This window comes from Nomascus leucogenys, chromosome 1a (assembly GCF_006542625.1).
Source record: "Nomascus leucogenys isolate Asia chromosome 1a, Asia_NLE_v1, whole genome shotgun sequence".
NCBI classification, from domain to species: domain Eukaryota; kingdom Metazoa; phylum Chordata; class Mammalia; order Primates; family Hylobatidae; genus Nomascus; species Nomascus leucogenys.
The window spans coordinates 13,816,287-13,833,832 of NC_044381.1; the positions used below are offsets into that span (position 1 = coordinate 13,816,287).

The 17,546-nt window shown below is 36.2% G+C and overlaps 1 protein-coding gene across 14 annotated transcripts in view; it reads right to left on the reverse strand.

The window, feature by feature from the left end:
* Window positions 1–1,542: 1,542 nt before the first annotated feature.
* The window catches only part of MPDZ (multiple PDZ domain crumbs cell polarity complex component), a 174,878-nt gene continuing 158,874 nt past the window's right edge, over window positions 1,543–17,546 (reverse strand). For 6 of the 14 annotated variants that reach the window (XM_030815042.1, XM_030814933.1, XM_030814749.1 and 3 more), the window contains 9 exons: window positions 15,395–15,542; window positions 11,106–11,192; window positions 9,786–9,876; window positions 8,865–8,908; window positions 7,875–7,997; window positions 6,485–6,589; window positions 5,800–5,912; window positions 4,788–4,911; window positions 2,340–2,956 (listed from right to left, as the gene is read on the reverse strand). In XM_030815042.1, the coding sequence (XP_030670902.1) occupies window positions 2,810–2,956; window positions 4,788–4,911; window positions 5,800–5,912; window positions 6,485–6,589; window positions 7,875–7,997; window positions 8,865–8,908; window positions 9,786–9,876; window positions 11,106–11,192; window positions 15,395–15,542 (982 nt within the window). In that variant the 3' untranslated portion in view covers window positions 2,340–2,809. Of the gene's footprint in view, window positions 2,957–4,787; window positions 4,912–5,799; window positions 5,913–6,484; window positions 6,590–7,874; window positions 7,998–8,864; window positions 8,909–9,785; window positions 9,877–11,105; window positions 11,193–15,394; window positions 15,543–17,546 lie in introns of those variants that run through there. The other 8 variants (XM_030814875.1, XM_030814576.1, XM_030814421.1 and 5 more) reach the window with 4 other exon arrangements.

Below are 17,546 nucleotides of genomic sequence, written 5' to 3' on the forward strand. Positions count from 1 at the left end.
TGCGATCTTGGCTCATTGCAACCGCTGCCTCCCAGGCTCAAGTGATTCTCCTGCCTCAGCCTCCCGAGTAGCTGTCTGGCTAGTTTTTTTTTTTTTTTTTTTTTTGTACTTTCTGTAGCGACAGGGTTTTACCATGTTGCTCAGGCTGGTCTCAAAATCCTGAGCTCAAGAGATCAGCTCACCTCGGCCTCTCGAAGTGCTGGAATTACAGGCATGAGCCACCATGTGCAACCAACATTTAAGATACTCTATCAGTTTCCCAGTGCTTAAACAAAGTACCACAAACTGTGGCTTAAAACAACAAAAATTTATTTTCTCACAGTATGGAGGGCAGAAGCCTGAAATCAAGGTGTCAATAAGGCCAACTTCCTTCTGAAGGCCCTAGGGAAAAAACATTCCTTGTCTCTTCCAGCTTTTGAGGGCCCCCTAGGTATTTTTTGTTTTGTTTTGTTTTGCCTCCACCTTCATGGGGCCTTCTTCCCTACGTCTGTGCCTTCGCAATGCCTACTTACACAGAAACCAGTCATAGGATAGAGAACACCCTAAACCAGCATGAACTTAACTCATTACATCTGCAAAGACCCCATTTCCAAAGATCACGTTCTGAGGTTCCAGATGGACATGAATCATGGGAAGACACTATTTAAACTGGGGTGTTCTTGTTGGGGGCACTTAGACATATTATGAAACTTGAAGGGGTTGGGTGGCTGTCTCCCACACAGTCTGTTATGGAGCATCCTCTACAAAAATTCTTTGCTAGCTCAAACTCAGATGGGAGGTTAGTCCATCTTCCAGCAGCTCACCATGAAATAATGGCATCTTTCGTTATGGAGAGCCACTAAATGATGGCTAAGAAGGTAGATGTGTCACTGGGATACTAAAATGAATTTTGTTACATTGAGCACCCAAATTTACAATGATTGTTTAACAACTTTTGAGTTGTTACAATATGTAGTTTCTTCTATTCGTTTTGTGTAACTAAGAATCACGGAATTCTTATATTTTAGAACTAAATAGAAACTTTGTGATAAAATAATCTATCATTTTACAGATAAGATGAACGAGAGGGAAATGCACGTTTGTTAGCTAATTTGGTACAAAATTAGTAGAACACAGTCCCCCTCATTCCTTGCTCAGTGTTCAAGTTGGACTTGTTATGTTTATTAATACAAATAATTTTGATTATGATTTTGTCCATCTGAATACACTTGAATAGTTCTTGACTACATTAAAGAGCAACTTACAATATTACTGCATTAACAGCATTTGAGAAAAACATATACAGGCAGGATACTTCTCTTTCTACAATGTCATCTTCCTCTCATCTCTGAGGAGTCTATGAATCTTTAGTGCTAGAAAAAATTGTGGAGGTAAAAAATATTAAGCTTTCCATAATGATGTTGTCCAAAGTTCCTTTAGCTGTAACTATGGACACCATATGTGCAGTTAGACATGATAAAAACCAATTTTAAGTTGTAAATCTTGAACAGTATATAAGAAAGCTTTTCCACAGTAAAAAGAACAAAAAAATATGCTTGCTGCTTATTTGTGCACCACTGAAAATTCTTATTTATTCACTTTAATTCTGCATTTACACAAAAATGCTGTAATAAAATATCTGTACACTACTTCTGTTACAAATATAGATAATATTTAAAGTGACTTTATATATTCTAATGTAGGAGTTTCACGGTCTAAAATGGGAATGAACACATGATAATTCCTCACCAGTTGTCTCAATAAACAGCTCCATCTGTTTCCCTTAGTCTTAAACTATTGTATTATAAGATGTTAATATAAGGCAATGAAATGAAGTTATGTTAATCCCCTTAATTTTTCTATCAATTTACTAATGGCATACAACCAAAACAATTAGTAACACATTGTTCTCTGTCATTAAGATTAATACGAATTGAAAACCAATTGCACAGCACACTAACACATTTTTAATGTTGCATCGGTTGTTAAAACCAGCACTAAAGATTCTGGAACCCTTCTATGTTCCTCTATGGTTAGCAGCATAGCTGCTTTCTAGAAAAACCATAGTCAACATGGGGTGGCATCATCATTTACTTATAGCAACATGAAAATATTTTATAAAAGGTCAAAAATAAAAATGAAAATTGAGATGTGCATTAAATATAATTTCTTTATAAAATGGACATTGCTTCATATATTTGCCATTTACTCAATTGTGGAAACCAATTTTAGCAGGAAAAATATATATGAATATTAGAGGTGGGGAGATGCAATGTTTTTATAATACTGTGTTGAAAATTATAAAACACTGACAGTATTTTTAAAGATTTTGAATAGAAAACTTTTTTTTCTTTTTTTAGTTTGGGGTGGGGAGAGGAGGTAGATTGCCAAATTGAGGCATTTTTTTAAACTCCCCGAGATTTTCTTCTTTATTTTATATTTTCATTTTTCATCCTAATTTACTGAAGCCACTTTCTTCGGTTAGCTTTAGAATTATCTTTCTTTATACTAACCAGCTTAGCATGTAATAATTCTTGCCCATGTGACTACAAAACATTAGATATCTTCACAAATAAAAACGAGATTCACCTACAGAAATATTCCTTCTCTTTGACTTTAAGTTCACAAAATGCAAGAAGAAAAGAAAAATGATGTTAGGTTGTCAGTAAGGAAGGCATTTCTATATGAGAACAACAAACTTAAGTGTTATTTCCCCCCTATAGTTTTGAAGACCCGGCTGAACACAACATAAAAAATTTCAGGACCAGTCCATTCTCTTTACAGTAGGAGGTGAGCTAGGGGTTGGGTTGGCTCAATTCTGGCAGCCAATTCAAGAGAGAACCATCAAAGTGACAGTGCCTTTTGTCCGTTTAAGTATGGCAACAGCTTCTTCATGGGTGACTCCTTCTAGACTCTGCCCATTGACGGCAATGATCTGATCGCCCCTTTTCAGACGTCCGTCTTCAGAGGCTGCTCCCTTCAAATTATAAAGTAGACTTGTTTATTTCTCAAAAAATGCTGCCTTGCAACTCACAACAGAAAAAGATCTCAACAGGAATGTAAATTGCTCTGCATGTACACACACACTGCTCCCAGTGCTCCACGGGTGCTCTAAGCCATTAAGCAATGATGAACATAGACAAAGAAGGTCTTTCTCCTAAATGGTTTTAGCATTGAGATACCAATTTGAAAGAGAATTTAGCAGTCAATAGATTAGTTGGATGGGTTTTTGGCTGTTCAGCACAGCAGTTGGTGGGAACACAAATTAATAAAGAATATTTGGGAATTTGCCTAGTAGGAATGATTCAATAGAATCCAGGATTTTCTATCCTGTAAAGAAGACCTACAGAAAGAAGGTAAAGGATTAGATAGGAACAAAAACAGTTTTACAGGACAAGGGCTTGGGGGTGACAAAATCCAAAGGTCTGCAAAAGCACAAAGCCACCTGAACATTCACTATGGCAGGATAAGGCATAAGTTCTAAATTTAAAACCCACTGCTATTTCTAATTCTTTTTGTGGTTTTGAAAAAGCTATTCAAGCTGTCTTAGTTCTTACTTCCCAAGGCTAGAGAGATTCTTCATATTCCTTATGGACCCTAAATGATTAAGATTAAATACAGACATTGCTGTTTGAAAAAGAACCCCATCTTAAAGCACGCTTATAGAAGACAATTATGCAATTAAATATAAAATTAAAAATATGGAAAAGTTAATGAGCAATCCATAATGATGAAATTCTTAAAATATGTTCTAACTAGCATGCCTTAAATAAACTGTTCCTAGGCTGAGGAAAAGGACTGTATGACTCTTCTATTCACTAGCAAATGCTGTTTGTATTTTTGGACATACCAATAGCTTTTTAAAAAATCTTATGAATTAAGCCTATAGCTAGCTTGTTGTAGGTACAGCACTTTAAACTGGCTAAAAAAAAATCTTTTCCAAAATAATAAAATAAAACATCCAAAAAGAACCACACCACTAATCCAAAGGCCCTGCATCAAATTTTTAAACAGGTTTGACTAAGTTTTGTTTCTTTTTACACTGTAAAATTTTGAGATTCTAAATTTTTCCCTGCAGGAAATCTTGTCGAATTTTGTAGCTCCTGAAAAACGACTTAACATATTAACAATAATTATATGGGTTTAAGTTATTTTAATAGCTTTACCAGTATTGCAATATCTTTACTCTTATTCTAAACCTCCTTAAGCTAGAATAGGTATTATATAATTATAACTATACAGTCTTTTTAATTGAATCCCTTGATTGCAATTCGCTGACTTATTATAGATGATAGGGCTGCTGGATACTCCCTACATTTTTTTCAATAGTTATTTTTGTTTTATTCAATGAAATTAAATTTATAAAATAAATGCTTACTAATTTTCATGTGTACTTTATGTACTTCTCTATAACTTTTATATTTCACAACAACAAAAAAATGCAAACAGAAATACCAGTGCTCTACAGCACACATATTTAAAATGTCCCATTTTCAAAAGACAATCGTGTGCAATTTGTGTTCAAAGAAAAAAAATAGGCTTTACTAACCAAAGTTCATTAATATTTTTATGTATATTGTTAAGAATTTCCATGGAGTTTCAATTTGAGCCTATTTTCCTTTAAATATAATGAAACCTCAAATTGGACAAAAATATTTAATGACCTGTTCCTGTAGGGAGTTTTGAAAAGAAATGATCAACTGTTAACCATTTGGCATTACCTCAGGCCATAAACTAATAAGCCAGCTGCTGACCACTATTAATGAATGTTTAGGGGAAAAGAGGGTGGTTAAAATTTGCAAGCTTACCTTTGCAAACACTGTTTTAACATAAATGGGTAAGTCTCCATGAGGGCTGCCATATCCTCCAACTATACTGAAGCCTAAGCCATCTGGTCCTCGCTCTAGTGTAATAGACTTACATTGAGGAGGTCTACGGTGAAGGAAAGGAAAAAAGAGGTTTTAAATTAAAAAAAAAATCTACATATATATGTTATGAATTATCTGACGTCCACCTAGAGCTAGCATAATTCTCTTTGTTACTGACAGGGAGTATATTATGGGTATTTTTGAGATGCTTAAATTGTCAGTGCACGCTGTGCTCAGTATTTTAAATTTACATAATCTAATGAAATCCTACTTAACACCCTAATTCTATTACTCATTTACAGTTCCCTTAAACTAACATATTCATGGCATGTTCTCATTGTTCAGAGCAGCTCATTCTTTTTCCAGTTTATTTAAAGTGAGAGGACTAAAGTTCAGGGAACTATAATAGAATAAGTCGTAAACATCAGTACGCCCAAGCTCAGAGAAAAAAATCAATTATAGGCAATGGAAAAGCTGCATCAAATTATTTAAAATTTCTAATGTGCCTCTCTCTTCTCCTCTGTTTTCCAGTGCTTTTGTATCCAAACTGTTACTTAATACTGTAAATTTTTTCAGTCCAAAGGATAATATATTAAATGAATAGGCAGTGCTGGAAATTTTAAATGATAGATTTGACTTGCTCCATATTACATGAAGTGGTAACATCAAGACTAAAATGTCCTCCGCCCCAGAATCAGAGCTGAAACCATGGAAGGGTAGCAGCACGCATATCTATCTAGCTAGTTATCTATCTCTACTTATCTTTGATCAGCTAAATCCATGCCACAATTATTTAAGTTTAGAAGCACCTGATATGTATAATTCATACTTCATATATCCTATCATTTTACCTGTATGTAATTCCTAGAAACATGGGACCGAAAATGCAACTGTCAGGAAGACTTGATTCATAAGTGAAAAATGATACACTAATCATCATGTATGAACTCACCCTAAATCATCCTGAAATATACTGCTTGACGTCAGCCCAGTGAAAGAAAGACTGGAACTTGCAGGCTCCTGCTGATGACCTGTGACCACACTCACATCTCCTCCAGCAACCACCTGTGCACAGGAGAAGGATAAACAGAAAAAACACATGTTCCTGTGGCTAGGGAAAGTAATTTTTCTTCGAAAAGAGCACTTGGATTAAAATGTATATTTTATTGTTCATCTAATCATTTCTGTTAACATAAAATACAACCAAAGAGAATGAAATTTCACAAGGTCCACAGGCTCTTAACTGCCCTGACAGTAAACATATTCTTCTAATTCTATTCTACAAAGTTCTTTGACGTTTTTTAAAATGTGGTCTCATATGTAATTACTTTTTAAAGATCTTTAGAATACAAGCCACTTGCTAGCACAACTTAAAATTCCAGCAAATAATCATGTACTGCTAAGGCCTAGATTTTTTTCCCCTTAAAGTATAAAACAGTCAATGCATCAGAGTAAAATGTTACAAAATATGTCTCATATGCCCTTTATTGGAACTCTTAATTTAATCATTTATGTTCAAGAGAAATATTAAATAAAATAATAGCAGAAGATTTAATCGTTTTTACTGCTTTAACATCAAAGCTCATGTGTCTTCAAGCTGCCTATATTCTGAACTATGCTTGGGATAAAAATCTTACCTGCATTTCAATGGAACCAGATGCATTTTTCAGTAGGTTAACTGCCTGGGTGTGAGTCATGCCCTCAGTGGATGTGCCACAGATAGTGACAATCCTATCCCCAACCTGCAAGGGAGAGAAAGAAATGGCCATCTGCTAAAGCAGCCATGGAGAGTGGGTCTTTGAGACCTGAGTACTCATTTCCTTCTCCACCTTCCACATGACATATATACTGCTACCAGCCACTGAAATATAACCAAGGAAACCACTAATTCCAAGAAGTCCAATAAGCAGCAACCACAAAAAGAAGCAGTGCATAATGGTTGAGTTCCATAGTGTCCAGGGGAAAGGGAGGGAGAAGGAGAAAGTCACTCCTCCCTGCTCTTCATTTCTCTTGGGTGAGACATTACTTCCTACTAAAAGAAGAAAAAATTCGCTATCATTTGGAAATTGAAATTTCTCTGGACATTACTATTATAATCATTAGATGTGACTCTAAGTCAGAGGTTGGCAAACTAAGGCCCAGAGGCCAAATTTGGCCCACTGCCTGTTTTGGTTAATAAAGTTTGGCTGGAAGACAGCCATGCTTATTTGGCTGCTTTCACAGGGCAGAGTTGAGTAGTTGCAACAGAGACTCACAGGTCCCACAAAGCCTAAAATATTCACTATCTGTCCTTCCAGAAGTTTACTGACCCTGTGCTATGTATACAATCAGGTTTTAAGTGTCAGCCATAAATTTGGATATCAAATGAGGCTGAACCATTCCCAGCCTGAAGACTATTTAAACTAAAATGTGGTTATGTTCTGAGACCTATTTGAGGTATGAAACCATAGAGATTTTGCTTTAGAGAGACTGAGTTGCCTTAATGGAATATTCATGTAATTTTAGAGCTGGGCAGTTGGCATAAATTCCATCGTAGTGCTCCACAATTTGGATAATCCCTCAGCTTTGAGGCAAGTTGCATATAGTTTTATAACATTGTAAGTCATATTTATATTAAACTTCTGCAAAATTATCAGTGAATGCCAATAAGTAATACTTTTCAATTTATCAGAGTTAAATCAGCATTTAAACCAATCAAATATATAAGATAAAAATTTCACTTCATACTGGTGTTCTGAAAATTCTTTTCTCTTTTAGCTTTTTCCACAGAATTTCAACATATAAAAATATGTATTAAGAAACAACTATAAATCTTCCTATTTCATTTAACTGCAAATCTGCATTTCTCCTTTCTTTTAATATTCTTTATCTTTTATTCCAAGCAAGACTTGCTGTGGTTGGATTAGATGATTTAAAAGTAAATATAGACATTTAAAACTGCCTTGCAACAGGTAGCCAGGTTCAAAGGTTTATAAAAACACTTCTGCACATTTTGCTAGGGCTTCTAGGGTTGTTAGTATGACTTACTCTTAGTTTTTGGGTCTGTGCTGCAACTCCAGTTGGGTGCATCATTGCAATAAATATAGGCACATCACCAAGTGGGCTGCCTACTCCTCCAGCGATGCTGATTCCCAGTGAGTCAGTAGGGCCCTGCCATGGAACAGATATAAAATTTTGGTCAAAGTGATATTTTTCATTGACCTTTTATTCTTTGGCATGATATCTATAGTCAACTCTGATCTTCTAAGTGTGAGGGGGAAAATGAAGAAGTACAAGAAAACTCCATTACTTTATTTGACGCAGGTGCTTAGTGTGGCTTAGGAAAATAAGCATCTATTCAGGAAGTAAAATAAATCAAGACATGCTAAATGAAAATCATGCTGTGGAACTGACGAAAAGCAGGTAAACTCATGAAGTGAAAAGACCACACTTTTGGAATCAGAGTCCTGTGTTCAAAGCCAGGAAGTCATACTTGCAAATGCTGGAACTTGGAATAAGTCCACTCCACTCAATAAATCATTAGATCTTCACTTACAAAATGGAGACAACAGTGCCTCTCACAGAGGGCTGCAGTGAATATTAAATGACATGATGACGACATGAAGTGTCTATAAGAGTGCTCAGAACAATAGTAAAAGCTCAATAAATCACATCTGCTTTTACTTTGTCTCTTGTGCATGGCTGTCAGGGGAATCTGTTTCAGAACTAGTAAGTATCGGTTGAAGAGAAAGGTTTACTTACCAGTATAAGAAGTGAGAGGCATGGTACTATTTTGTGTGGGGTCAATGTTATGCTATTTTCAGCAAAACACAGTATGCAAACAACGATTTTTCAAATGAGGTACTGTGACCAGGAAATTCATTAAGGACTACATTATGTTATTTGACATGTAATATGTAATAATACATACTTTTTTGAGATGAATACTTTAAAACAGTAAGAAAGTTAGCAAGAAAACACATATGAAGACGTATCTGAAAACACCGGGGTTTATATTGTTTTCTGTCCCCAAGTTACCTTGTTTATTTCAACTGTTCTTAATCCCTGTATTTCAGACGCCACTGTGAAGGCAAAAAAGATAAAATAGGGTTATTTTATATTCATTCACTTTTTATGTTCATTAAAATATCTAAAGCTGGATGGGACTAAATGATAACCTAGGTTTCTTTTTTTTAAGGGGGTGCTCAAAGCTGCTAGCACACATGATTAGATCTGTCTCACACAGAACTATTTATTTTTCCAGTTGGAAAAACATGTATACCATCCCATTCTTCCTTCTCATTTTAAGTGTTGATTATATAACTATGTAATCCACTTTGAATGAGTCAAGGGCAGAATGTGTTTTGCATAGAAAGGCACATGTGCACAGCTGAGAGGAATAAAGTCATGGATACATTAAAAAAATTCATGAATTTAAGTGCCTAAATTTCTAGGATATTAGTCACATTGCAAACAGAGATTGCCATATGGTTAGTTTCTTCAATCTGAACAACTCTCAACCAATGCACCAAGCCAAAAATCCCTCTGCAGCATGATTTCACGTAATTAAAACACAGGAGGATCACATTAATTTTCTCAAATTTTTGCAATCTTCATGGAAAAATAAGGCTTCACTTAATGGCATCTTCTGATTTACTGGTGTTACATTAAACACAGAAAAGGAATAAAATCAAATACACCAATCTGCTTAGTAAGAAAAAAAGTTACAGAATCCTGATTATAATGTTTAGTGTATCTTGTAGGGTAAACATCAAATGGGAAAAGCTGCCATAGGCACAACTTCATGTTGTTCAGACTTTTTGCTAACACATGTTTTTGTACCTATATTAGGATATGGGATGATTTGGGGGAAAAGAAAGCTCAGAGGTAAACAAGACAAAAAAATCAGTGTTGACAGCCAAAATTCAAACCATGTTTAAAATACTGAACCAATCTTACATGCATTCTTCTTTGAGCTACTTTCCAGTGACTCAGATGTACTGGATCCACAGAGTGGAAAAGTGAAAGATGACAGGCTGCCTTCACTCACCTACAAATATACAACAATTATTTCAGAAGGTTTTGCAAGTAACATACTCCCTAAATACCACTTATTTCAGAATTTAATCTAGAGACAGATACCTGTTAAGCAACAGTGGCATTTGATAATTTGATGAGCAAATTGAACACAGTTCCTACTGATTTTTTTTCTTTTAAACAGAGAATTTGTCTAGTGACATAAATAAATTGAAGCTAAAGGGGTAGATGAAACTGATACCTAAAATTTTAGTGGATAGTCATAATCTCATTCAAACTAATCTTCTTTAAATTTAAACTGATGTTGTAGGAAGACTAGGACTTAAACAAAAACTAGAATTAGGGCCAGCTAATAGGAAACTCACGGTAGTAATTTAGAAAGTTAGTATGGGGTCTTTAAGGACAGACTGATGAAAATGGGTTTCCATCATCAGTAGACAAGACTGAGGAGAAGGTCAAGAGGTCTTGTCAAGAGTCTAGAAATATTTAACATCATATTTTTATACATGGTGCTGGATATCTATAGTTCACTTATATGGGACTTTTCAGTTGAATATTGATTGATGTTGCCATAAAATATTTTTAAAATATGTTATCTTGGGGCCAAGGTGCGGTGGCTCACGCCTGTAATCCCAACACTTTGGGAGGCCAAGGCGGGTGGATCACGAGGTCAGGCGTTTGAGACCAGCCTGGCTGACATGGCGAAATCCCATCCATAATAAAAATACAAAAATTAGCCGGGCGTGGTAGTGCACGCCTGTAGTCCCAGCTACTCGGGAAGTAGAGGCAGGAGAATCACTTGAGCCTGGGAGGCGAAGGTTGCAGTGAGCTGAGATCATGCCACTGCACTCCAGCCTGGGTGACAGAGCAAGACTCCATCTCAAAAAAAAACAAATAAATAAATAAAATAAATAAATAAAATAAAAATGATAAAAAAATATGTTATCTTGGTAGGCTTTACAATTAGGTAGTTACCTTTTGAGATTATGGAAAAAGAATCATGTCAAAAAAGAATGCTTGAAATCAATTTCCTCAGAATGACTTACAAACTACTCAACAGCCATACTTTGTTTACCTGGCTATTCTGATTCCTTTTTCTTCTCTGTCTCAAACTCTGCACCTCAGTCACTATCCCACGCTGCCAGGGGACCAGACCTTGTACACAGACCCACAGTCAGGGCCATCTATGTATCCTCTTGGCATGCCAATTGCATCGCCCTGATGAACTCCACAGCTACCCACCTGGCTGCTTTGAGATGGCCTCCTCTCTGAATGGAATGGACCAGCTTTGATTCTTCCAACTTCCAAGGTTACTGTGCCTAGGGAACACTGGGGGTGGGCATGGGGGGGGTGTTTTATGGAAATGTTTAAATAAAATGCTATAATCATCTTTAGGAATACATTTTACTCTTCAAGACTTTTTTGAAAGGCATCTTCCTTTTGGAATTTCTATAAGCAAGGATACCTCCAATCCCTTGTGGAAAATGGCTTTTTAAAAAAACATTCAAACTAATAAAAATAATAAGCAGCAGCAACACCAAGTGTCTGCCTTATCACCTTATGATTTCTATGGAGACTACTTCTACCAAAAAGAAATGGAGAATTGAGCAATTATCTCATGAAACACACTAATTTTCATAGGACAAATAAGCTGAATAACTGAGGGTTTAAAAAACAAAACGACTGTAATCCCAGCACTTTGGGAGGCCGAGGCAGGTGGATCACGAGGTCAGGAGATCAAGACCATCCTGGCTAACATGGTGAAAGCCTGTCTCTACTAAAAATACAAAAAATTAGCCAGGCGTGGTGGTGGGCACCTGTAGTCCCTGCTACTCAGGAGGCTGAGGCAGAAGAATGGCGTGAATCTGGGAGGCGGAGCTTGCAGTGAGCCAAGATCATGCAACTGCACTCCAGCCTGGGCGACAGAGTGAGACTTGAGACTCCACCTCAAAAAAAAATAAGCGATCACAATAAAACCACCACCACCACCTCAGTAACTTGTTTTGCCCTCAGTAGAAGAGGTACTTAGATAATTGGGTAAATTCTCTATCACTACACTGTGCCTGAATAGACTTATGATGTAAAATTTAGATAAATACTGCCATCAACACGAAACATGAATCAAAGACAATCTTTCTTGTACCCCTTTACAAATAAACCATAGGCATGCAAGAAGTGCTGCACAGTCTAATATGGAAGTAGCACAAGGAGGTGTTTGAGATCCTGTTTTGGAGTCACTAGATTAAATCCAGACTATGTGATTTATTAGCTGTGTGACCATCATGGATGTTTAACCTTAATAAATCTTTTACTCCGAATTTTAAAAATGTACAGCATTATAGGTTGTTGAGATAAATAAACCACAAACAATGCTTACGACAGTGTCTAGAATGGAGTAAGATTAATATAAATATTGGGCACTGATATTATTCAGTGATGAGAGTACAAAGGGATGTGTTATTCTTGAAGATGTTGATCATGAATCATACTTTGAAAGGTCAAAACTTGACTTGTAATATCCATAAGTTGGTTTTTTTATTTGTTTGGTTTGGGGTTTCTTTGCTGCAAATTTACCAAACTTCTTGAAACTATTTATATTTTCAGTTTACATAACTGTAAGGTTAACAAGTCCATACATTAATTATTCACTGTGTAATGTTGCGACCCTTTCACCTACCTGTAACACTTCTCTTTCAAATATCAAGGGTTTTGATTATTTAAAAAACCGTTAATTTTTCTAATACAAAAGCGATTTATGCCCAGTAAAAAGAAAATTTTGGAAATAAAATGAAAAAAGACGGGGGAAGAAAAGGACCCATAAGTCCAACAATTACCTCATAATTATTGTTTAAAAAACTTGTAAGACTGTATTTTACATAGTTGTATCTATGCGGTAAATACAGTCCTCTGTCTTATATTCCCCACTAATTACAGTAGTCCCCCTTTATTATAGGGGGGAATATGTTCTAAGACACCCCGCCAGTGGATGCCTAACACTATGGATAGTGCTGAACTCTATAGATACTATGATTTTTCCTATATATAGGGTTTAATTTATAAACGTAAAATAAGGTTTAATTTATAAATTAGACATGAGGATGATAAAATAGAACAATTACAACAATGTGCTGTAATAAAAGTTATATGAATGTGACTCTCTCTCCTTCTAAAAATACCTTATTTTACTATACTCTGGGCAACTGAAACCACAGGAAGAGAAACTGCAGATTAGAAGCGACTACTGTATGTATTTTATCATGTTAAAATAGTTGTCATGACACTTTGGGAGGCCGGGACGGGTGGATCACGAAGTCAGGAGATCTAGACCATCCTGGCTAACACGGTGAAACCCCGTCTCTACCAAAAATACAAAAAATTAGCTGGGCGTGGTGGCAGGCGCCTGTAGTCCCAGCTACTCGGGACGCTGAGGCAGGAGAATGGGGTGAACCCGGGAGGTGGAGCTTGCAATGAGCCGAAATCACACCACTGCACTCCAGCCTGGGCAACAGAGCCGGACTCCGTCTCAAAAAAAAAAAAAATAGTTGTCATGAACATCCTTTCAAACAGATACATGTTTGCCATGCATCCTTCCTATTTATACCAAAGTTTATATAGTTTTTGTCAACCACATTGCTTCCAATTTTCCCACTATTACAAATAACACTTCAATGAACTCTATGTGCATGAAGAACTTTATGTGCATGAAGTTGTGTATAAAGGATTATTTACATAAGAGTTTAAAATGAAAAATTACTAATAAAACAAAAATAAGCAGCAGCAACAACAAACATGTAAGTTATACAAATATTTATGGTGTTCATTATATACTTTCAGACTAGCTATTTTTTTTTTTTTTTTTTTTTTTTTTGAGATGGAGTTTCACTCTTATTGCCCAGGTTGGTCTGCAATGGTGCGATCTCAGCTTACTGCAACCTCTGCCTCCTGGGTTCAGGCGATTCTCCTGCCTCAGCCTCCTGAGTAGCTGGAATTACAGGCATGCACCACCACACTTGGCTAATTTTGTATTTTTAGTAGAGACGGGTTTCTTCATATTGGTCAGGCTGGTCTTGAACTCCCAACGTCAGGTGATCCACCCGCCTCAGCCTCCCAAAGTGTTGGGATTACAGGCATGAGCCACCACATCTGGCCAGACTAGCTTTTTAAATGACTGGTTTAAAAACTATTTACATTGTTTTATGGATGCTTCCATTTTTTCTTTCTTTAGGATATATAATTCTTATAGAGATAACAATTGTTTTTAATGTGTCTCCAAGAAGAATGTATTCCTCCTTAAAGAATTCTAATTACATTATGTTTTAAAGATTGAGAACCCTAATGAGAAGTGATAAACGTTAACTTTGCTTTAATAACCAAATTTATAAACACATTCATATGCCAGATCTTATGTAAACCAGAGAGGTGAGTAACAAGCACCCACTTGAAAATCCCTCCATGAAGCCCAGCCACTCAGAGGCTCCCCTTAGCGTATTAGACCTCCAACAGCTCTACTGCTGCTGGGCACTGTCATGCAGGCTTATGTTAATTGCTACCCATGACATGGGTACTGATGATGACAGTTTTCTAGTCAATGTTGAATTATATTTCTTCAGGTCATAAAACACACTAGTTTAAAAAAACGAAACAAGGAGATAAGCATTGCCTATTTACAGGAATGCAAATCCCCTCTAGAAAATGGAATATTCCCTGACAGAGAATATGCCTAGAGTCCCAGGAATTATATTGTCAAGTGACTTTTCTGTGCTTTACAATTAATTCATTTTTAAAATGAAACTGGTTCTGCCTTTCCAATCATAAAATGATCCTTCATGGTGAGTTTTCTTTGGAGGAAACCAATTTTATAATGTAAAATGTACTTGAGTTTAGAATGATATCTAGGGAGGGAGGTCTTATAATTACGATAATCCCCAGTGAAGGTACTGCTGAGTGAATCTGCATTAAATTACCTTCGTTGCATAAGGATGACCGATCTGCTTCTGATTTTAAATGTCAACTTCAAATAGTTCAACAGTTTTGAGTCGGAATAGCATTTGGACCAAACTTTCCCTTCTATGGAACATAAATGATAAAATCTTTCCATTTTAAAATATTTGAGATGACTTTTTATTTATTTATTTTTTTGAGACAGGGTTTCTGTCACCTAAGCTGGAATGCAGTGGTGTGACCACAGCTCACTGCAACTTCTGCCTCCCAGACTCATGCGATCCTCCCACCTCAGCCTTCTGAGTAGCTGGGACTATAGGCACGCACCACCATGCCCAACTAATTTTTATATTTTATTGTAGAGATGGGATTTTGCCATGTTGCCAAGTCTGGTCTTGAACCCCTAGGCTCAAGTGATCCACCTGCCATGGCCTCCCAAAATGCTGAGATTATAGGCATGAGCCATTGCACCCGGCCTTGAGGTGACACTTTAAATAAAGAGAAGTCATTATTAATTTGACTATGATAACCCAATGTTAAAATTTTTTTCTTCTATGCTATTACACAGAATTATTTTTGGCATTTTTTACCTTTAGCAAAGCAGCAACTGCTTCCTGGGTGGCATTACGAACGTCTTCCCCATTCACCATTAATATCTGGTCTCCCTGCATCAGTCTTCCATCGGCATCTGCAATTCCTCCTTTGACAATGTCTGACACAAATACTCCAGTATCGTTTCTGCACACAATTTTGAATTTCAACATTATCTTTTCCTCAACTGTAATGCAATGCTTATTTAATAAAAAGTTACATTTTTACCCAAAATTTTTACTTGTTTTTATGACTTTAAAAGTTTTATTATTTGGAGCAACTCTGGGGCAACATTAGAATTATATTTTTTGATAAATAACAGCTTATGTCTTATAGTGCTTCATAGGTTAAAATGATCTCCAATAAGCATATTTATTCTTCATCAATTATATACTGTGAGTAGAAGTATGTATTACCATTCTCATTTTATGGGTCACTCGGCTACTAAGTGGCAAAAGTAAGACTTAAGAGGCAATCCTTGGATGCAAAATCTGCTGTTCTTTCCAAATCAGAATGGAACTTTGAATAATATTAACTTGTGGTTACATAAATGTTGCTATCACCATCAACATCATTAATATTACTGAAAATCATAACAGATGTGTACCTCAAACTAAACACCATTGATTAACTCAAAATCTAAGTACCATTGCTGTGATGTCTTTTATTTGAAATCATTACACATCTTCCACACAAGGTTTATGCAAAATAAACACAAATCTTATTCCCATCCCTTCTTTCACAAAACTATAAAAAAAAAACCAAAACTTCTAAAGATACGAAGATAACCATAAACAGAAATATATAGTAAAAGCTGAACTGTATCACTTGTTCTTGCCAACGTCATGACATCAAACCATTTCACCATTTGATCCTCCGCTTTCCCATCTTTAGAAACAGGGTATTGGATTAGATGGTCTTTGTATGGTCTTCCCAATGCACAGAATTTAGGGTTCATTAATGGTGGTTTTTATGATGACCTGGTCACCCCACATCCTCCAGTAGCCATGTCACCCATGTCATATTTCATGAGAACTAGACTATTGACACTGTATTCCAAAAAAAGTCTAATTTTTAGACATATTCCCACTGAGACTCAAATAATATGCTAAATTCTTTCTGTGTTTAAAAATAATTAGCCTTTAGCCATCTCTGAGAAACAAAATGGTGTAAATGTCTTTTTATTTCCATACAGAAAAGTCGCTGCAGAACCAGGTGTCTATGCTGCTCGTTTGGCAATTCTGAAGAATGCCTACTTCCGAAGAAGGATATTCTGAAATAAAGATCACCATTTCACAGATTTCTGACTCACTGGAAAACATAAGCTGCTTTGAAATGGTGGCTATCTGAGGCCCAAGGAATGACAAAATCAACTTAGAGCCACTGCAGACTGCAGGGGCACTTTTTACTGAATGCTGACTTCACAAGTTTAGCTATCTGGTAGATTCTGAGATCAGATCCAGATGGGCTTATAATACTAAAAGGAAGAAAGATTTATGAAACTTGCTGGATTATTTATTTGTTAATATCACTTATAAATGAATTTGTTAATATTACTTACATGTAAATACTTTTAAAATGTACTTATATATAAATGAATTAGGTTGTGAATTTTTGTGCATTCACTATTCCTTTACCACCTGGGCACCCTGCTTTAGGTCCTGTTGACAGCACACTCTTGTTCGCTCTGATCCTTTTCCCTACAATATCTTCCACTCTCCTTTAATAAACCAATTCTCACTGATCACTTTTACCCTCAGCTCAGACACCTATTTTCTTGGAAATTTTCCCTAATTCACTTTAATTAAATAGGGTCACTTGGTCCCTCTCTCCTTTGCTACCATGGGTCCCCCACAAAGCGTCTTTGTCACGCATCAATACATTCCTTTGTTGCAAGAATATATTTAATTCGACATTCACCAGATGATGAGTCTTTGGAGGTCAGGAACCATGTCTTATTTAACTTTGTTTCTGAAAACTTAATGTATTTCCTAGCACATGGCAGGTGCTCAAAAATACACCAAATGACTTCTTGTTAAGTACCTTCAAAACCTTCCAATATTCTGATTTTAAAAGTCCAAAACCAATGTCTTTTTATGGTTCCTTAGTGAGGGGGCTAACAACAGCTACCTACTGAACACTAGCCACTGA